The following is a 6,509-nucleotide window of genomic DNA, read 5'->3' on the forward strand; positions in this document are numbered from 1 at the left end:
AGAATTTCCACATTCTGTGGGATCACCTTTCTTTGGAATGGGCACAAATATGGATCTCTTCCAGTCAGTTGGCCAGGTAGCTGTCTTCCAAGTCTCTTGGCATAACTGAGTGAGTGCCTCCAATGGGGCATCTGTTTGTTGAAATATTATATATTAGTACATGTTTAAAAAACATCATTTAAGCTCCCAAATCCAAATTGTTCCACTGAGAGAGCTAAAAAGTTACAACCATTACTTTTGCTGCATTAAAAACTTTTCTATGAAATGTTTTACTCAGGGGGAAAAGAAAAACAGTAACTCCACTCTCATTCACTCTTTTAACCATTTTTAATATAAAAAATTTATTTATTAGCTGTATTGATTCTCTATGACCCTGAAGAGTGGATGTTAGTCAGATTCCTTTCTTTGGGTTCCTTACTCTCAGGTAAACAACATACTGTCTTCTATGGATTTTCGGAATAATAAGCTAGGATGCGTAGAGTAAAAGTACCAGCTTAGGACCTAAGTTCTATTGTTTGGAGGTATTGCTATTTGAAATAACAGCTTGTGTTTAATAGTATAGGAGCTCTGGTGGCATAGTGCCTAAGGCATCTGACTGTTAACCAGAAGGCTGGAGGTTCAAACCCACCAGCCACTTGGAAGGAAGACTGGGCAATCTACTTCCATAGAGAAATGGCCTCAGAAACCCAAGGAGGGGTCACTATGAGTTTAAATAGACTCAACGGTACAGATTCATGTAATCTTAGAGCAAGAGGTAGCTGTCTTGGTTCTCTAGTGCTGCTATAACAGACATACCACCAATGGATGGTTTTAACAAATAGGAATTTATTCTCTTACAGGTTAGGAGGCTAGATGTCCGAATTCAGAGTGCCAGCTCTAGGGGCTGGGTCAAAGCCCCTCCACCTTGGCTTCAGCTCTGCCTCCTGGTCCAGGCCCACTAGGGCCGGAGGCTTTTTCTGACTCATGCAGCTGCTGGCTGCTGAGGCTGATGAATCCAAGATCGACAAGTAAAATGGCACAGTCCCAAGATTAGCAGACAACAAGGAAGGTCATTAGTTCAAGTCCAGGAACAGTGCTAAGACTGACAGGCAACATGGCAGGCTGCTGAGGTAAAGACCCAGCCAAGTGCAGGATACAGCTGTGCCAGAAGCTAGAGACTTCTCAAAGCTTCTTATATACTAGAAGCAGGCCAAACCCCAAAGGCAGCTACTTAGCTGCTCACAGCTGATCTACCATGGAGCTGATTGTACCCCATCCAATCTCATCATGTGGAATAACTACATCCAGCTGCCCAGCCACCAAAACCATGGCCCAGCCAAGTTGACACACACCTTTAACTATCACAGTAGCCTTTGAGCTTGCTTAGCCTAGCACAGTGCTTGGCACAGAACAGGCCTTCAGCAAATATTTATTGAATAATAAATGAATCTAATCCAGAGGTATCAAACTCTTCTTGCTCAGTGGAGGTGCTTCAGGGGACTTTGCAGTAGGAGGAAGAGGTGGGGAGACAGAAAAGATGAAGACCTCCCAGCTGCATCCACCCCAGGAGCTAACCCTTTAGCCATAATGGGGAGAAATTTGAAAGCCACTGATTTCACCCCATGATGTTATTTTACAGATAGAAAACTGAGCTATTGGAGTCAGGATCCATGATGTAGTTGAGCAACAATGGAGCTCTTCCACTCTCATCAATTTGTGACATATTCTAGAACGAGTGTCAGAAGACAACCAATTTCCTGATAATCTTAATTCAAATTTCTGTTGAACTTTCCAATCTAGAAGTGAGGGTGGAAAGTTAGTCACTTCAGAGAGTTCTTCCCTGCTGAATTAAAATCAGTTGTCTATCTGGGCCATGACATCATTCACTACCTTCTCAGTTGCCTCTTATTTTTGCTCTTGAAGTTTCCATCCTTTCTTATGTTTCTATTCAGTATTAAACTTCTCTCTCTGGCATTGGAAGGCAGATGGTGCTCAGAATTGCTGGAATGACCACTTCTGCTTTCTCAGAAGTCAATAGGGTATAAGCACTCTACCTCCAATTCCAGTTTTCCCCTGGAACAGGCTTGAATTACAGCAATCAAAGAGAGAGGACACAATGTGGTGCCAGCCAAACTAAGATTTCATTATGTGTTCAGTACTGGCTAACATTTTCTTCAAGTCCACTAGGCACTGGGCACTGAGCTGAGTCTAAGGCATGCTAAAAAGTATAAGACATAGTCTCTTCCTTGGAGGAATTTAGAATGTGTTGATGGTGGTCTCCTAGTTTATTGTGCTTAATAGCTTTCAAGGTACTGTCATTTCCTCCTTTCATTTGAACTTTCCAACTATCCTCTGGTGTAGGCCAGGGAAGTGTCACCCCATTACGCAGATGAGGAAACAGGATCAGAGAAACAAAGTGAGTTGGTCAAGACATCAAGGCTAATATGAGATAGAACAGGGGCCTAAAGCTATGATTTCACACCACTTCTCAATGGGAACTTCATTCTGCAAGGCATTTTCACTTCTGTCTTCCAGGTTCTCTGTAAGCCCCTTGACGGTGGGCATTATGCTCCACCCATCCTTGTTCCCTCTTAGCAGTGGGCCTTGTACCCAGGCCAATGACCTGCACCTGTTGAACAAAGTCACTGATAGTCTCTTTCTCTTACTAAATCTCCTAAATTCTACAAGTGAATTATAAGTAAATTTTGAAGACCTGGATAAGCCATTTCTTTTCATTATTCCATATACTTGGTCCAGAAAATTATTACCAAACCAAACCTGTCCATTAGCCCATCAGGCACAGGTCTCTTGTGCTTACAACCCTGTGGTAGAGATAGGGAGTATAGGCAAACCCTGCCCCAGTTGTCTATTTAGAGAAACCAGACTAGTTCAGAGGACCAAACAAGAATTAAAAATATGAGATAAAATTTCCAAGGCAGTAAATATAGGTGTTAAATGAATGATATAAATGAGAAACACTTAGGTGTTTAAAGTACCAGATTAACTTGGTATTTATTTAGCAATAGATCCCTGGGTATTACAAGTGGTTTGAACATGTTTATTAACCTAAAGGTGGGTGGTTCAAACCCACCCAATGTTACTGTAGAAGAACTCCCTAGTCATCTGCTTCTGTTAAGGTTACAGTCAAGAAATCCCTATGTAGGAGAGGTACATGGGAGGTACAGACAACAAATATGAACCTTTTTGCATATACAGTACTGAGTTGTCAGTGAAGGCAAACATGGGTATGGATGGATAGATAGGTGGACAGGCTAAACAATTAGGTATGTCTATGAAATGGGGAGTGTATCCAAGATCATATATAGGGTTGGCAGACAATGGTCCTATAAGTTTATGTGAATGATCAGAATTCCCAGGTGTATAGTAGAGCTGACAAGGGGCAAGGTTGTGGTCACTGTTTGGTCACAGCCAGCTACCCAGAGCGACTGAGTAGTTGAACTTGCAGGCTTGGGACCATAGTCGCAGGGGACATCAAGCTCAATTGGTATAATATACTATACAAAACATTGTTCTACCTCCTACTTTGGCGAGTAGCGACTGGGATCTTAAAAGCTAGCAAGCTGCTATCTAGATGCAACGATGGGTCTCTCCTCATCAAGAAGAAAGAAGAAAACCAAAGTTAATGGAAACAATCAGTCCTAGTGACTGGTACACCATCTGATCTGCAACCTGTACAACTATGAGACCAGAAGAACTAGATGGTCCCTGGCTACCACTGTCATCCACTTGGAAGGGATGTAGGAGATCCTGCATACAGAGGGAGAACAATGTGGAACAAAACTCAAAATCATTTGGAGGCAACCAAAAAAAAAAAAAAAAAAAAGAAGAAGGTGGGGACCAGGTTTGCTGGTCCAATAGAGCCTGGCGGAACCACTGAGACTATGGCCCCTAGCTGCCCTTCAGGTCTGGAATTGAACCCACACCTGTGGTTTCCAGCCAAACAAAGTATAGGCATGTGAGTTAAACATTTACCTCAAGTAGACACACTCCCTGGAGAGAACAATCATGGGAGAAGTAAGGGCTGCTTATGCACAGAGAGACAGCTCAGGTGGCAGGAGAGTATGGAGGGATGGTCACTGGGAAGAGGTAACTATGGGGAGGAAGTGGAGGGGAGCTGTTGCATTGTGGTAAACTGTGGTCAATGACATGAGACAAAGTATATGTGAACTGCTGTATGGAAAGTGAATTCACTCTGTAAATCTTCACCCAAATCACAATTAAAAAAAAAAAAAGAAAGAAAAGAAAACTCTAGGTAGCAATTCTAGTCTACAACACATGGGATTGCCATGAATCAGAATCAACTTGACGGTAACACGTTTAGTTTTTTTTTTTTGAAGAGTGATACAGGAACGCTCCAAAACATAGAAAAGAGGCAAGGCACATACTTTGCTTTGCTTTGAATCTCCAAAACAGGTTTTTACTTAGGTTCAACTTTAGGAATCCCCAGTTTCCAAGGATGTGAGGCTGTTGGCTAGAATGGCTGCTTTGGTCCCTGGAAGCTCTTGTGGTACTTGTCTTTTGGATTGTTGCCGCATCTTTGTTCCTCTGCTTCACTTCCTGTAAATGGCTGAGCAGGATACTAGCTTCATGCTCTCTATTTCTTCTCAGGGTAAAAGAAAGTGGAGGCCTGATACTCAAGAGACGAATAGAAGACCTGTGGGAGCTTCATCCATCCTTCGACATTGTGGTCAACTGTTCAGGCCTTGGAAGCAGAGAGCTCATGGGAGACTCAGAGATTCTCCCTGTGAGGGGCCAAGTGCTCAAAGTTCAGGCTCCCTGGGTGAAGCATTTTATCCGAGAAGGCAGTGGGCTGACCTATATATACCCAGGCGCATCCAATGTAACGTTGGGTGGAACTAGACAAAAAGGAGACTGGAATCTGTCCCCAGACCCAGAAATTAGCAGAGATATCCTTTCCCGATGTTGTGCTCTTGAGTCCTCCCTGCATGGAGCCTACGACATGAAGGAAAAGGTGGGCTTGAGGCCATTCAGGCCGGGAGTACGGCTGCAGAAAGAGCTTCTGGTTCAAGATGTCAGGAGGCTGCCTGTTGTCCACCACTATGGCCATGGGAGTGGGGGCTTCTCTGTGCACTGGGGCACGGCTCTGGAGGCCACCAAGTTGGTGAATGAGTGTGTCCATGACCTGAGGACCTCTGCTCCCAAGGCAAAGCTGTAAGTGATGAGATGACAGCAAAGGACCCCAGAGACTATTGATCGGAGCACAATTTAAGCACTGGAACAGGTTCAAATAACTTTTCTATTGCCTGAAAGTTGAATTAGATACTTCTTTGCTTTCAGAATTAACAATGATGCAACATGTATTGTTGTTGTTGTTGTGTGCCATCGAGTCAGCCCAACTCATAGCGACCCCTCCTTGGGTTTTCGAGGCAGTATCACTGCGGAAGTAGGATTGCCCAACCTTCCTTCCGAGGAGTGGCTGGTGGGTTTGAACCACCAGCCGTCTGGTTAGCAGGCAAGTGACTTAGCCACTATGCTACCAGAGCTCCTGCAACATGTATTAGCAGACAGGAAATCTAGTACTAATGACCATAGGGTGTGAAACTCTATTTTTGTTAAAAATACTTGTTATAAGTAAGATTTATTTTAGATCTGGTGTCTAAAGATCTAGGCTAATTTACATAGATAGTTGTAGCTGTAGGCATTTGGACATCTTTTTTGGCTCATAAATCCACAAGAGATAATTTATAGAAAACACTTAAATCACTATCATTTGTAGAGCAGCCCATGATCCTCCTAGGTTTTAGCCAAGTGAACACTAAAATCCCTCTAAGTAAAATTACATAGCCACCACCCAATATCGGTTTATTACATTTAATTGAAGACAACAGATGATTACTGCTAGTAACCTCTTCCTCTTCTCCATTAGTAATGATGGTAGAAGATGAGGATGAAGTTGTCTAAGGATGTGGCAATGGGTCACTAGCTGCCTGGGTTAAGCATCTAAGAGTCATCCATTCCATTACCACAAATGATTGAGAGCTGACCTCTTGTATGGTTGACTTTGCCTAAGCATATTTGAAAATTGAACAGCATTTGCAGCCAAAGAGCTAATTTGCTAATTAAAATGGAGCAATCATTCTGAAAGAAATACGACCAAAGGGTTCTCTGCAAGTTGATAAAAAGTATTGGGGAAGGGAAGGGAGATTGTCCCGTGATCAAATGGGTTTTGGAATTATTGAATCCAATATATTTAACCTAGTTTCTTGATTCAAGTTTATTCAAACCCTTTAATATGTTTGCAGATACTGTGTTTTTGGCTTGGGTGAATAGTCAATGCACTTAAACCAATTACTGTGAAGTTGACTCCAATTCCTGGTGATCTCATGTGTTTTTCAATGGCTGATTTTTTGGGAGTAGGTCACCAGGCCTGTGTTCTGAGATGCCTCTGGGTGCATTTACTGACATTTCGGGAAGTAGTCAAGTGCTTAACCATTATCAGCATTAAAATTCTTAAGTTAAATCAAGTGTGAGTTCTTTTCTATAGATTT

General features: G+C 42.6%; 1 protein-coding gene across 1 annotated transcript in view; it reads left to right on the forward strand.

The window, feature by feature from the left end:
• Nucleotides 1-5,176, forward strand: part of DDO (D-aspartate oxidase) — a 23,182-nt gene extending 18,006 nt beyond the window's left edge. The window contains exon 4 of the mRNA XM_007940802.1: nucleotides 4,609-5,176. Within this exon, the coding sequence (XP_007938993.1) occupies nucleotides 4,609-5,176 (568 nt within the window). The remainder of the gene's footprint in view (nucleotides 1-4,608) is intronic.
• Nucleotides 5,177-6,509: the final 1,333 nt, after the last annotated feature.

The sequence above is a fragment of the Orycteropus afer genome, unplaced genomic scaffold (assembly GCF_000298275.1).
Source record: "Orycteropus afer afer isolate SDZICR_OR568_19922 unplaced genomic scaffold, OryAfe1.0 scaffold00072, whole genome shotgun sequence".
NCBI classification, from domain to species: Eukaryota; Metazoa; Chordata; class Mammalia; order Tubulidentata; family Orycteropodidae; genus Orycteropus; species Orycteropus afer.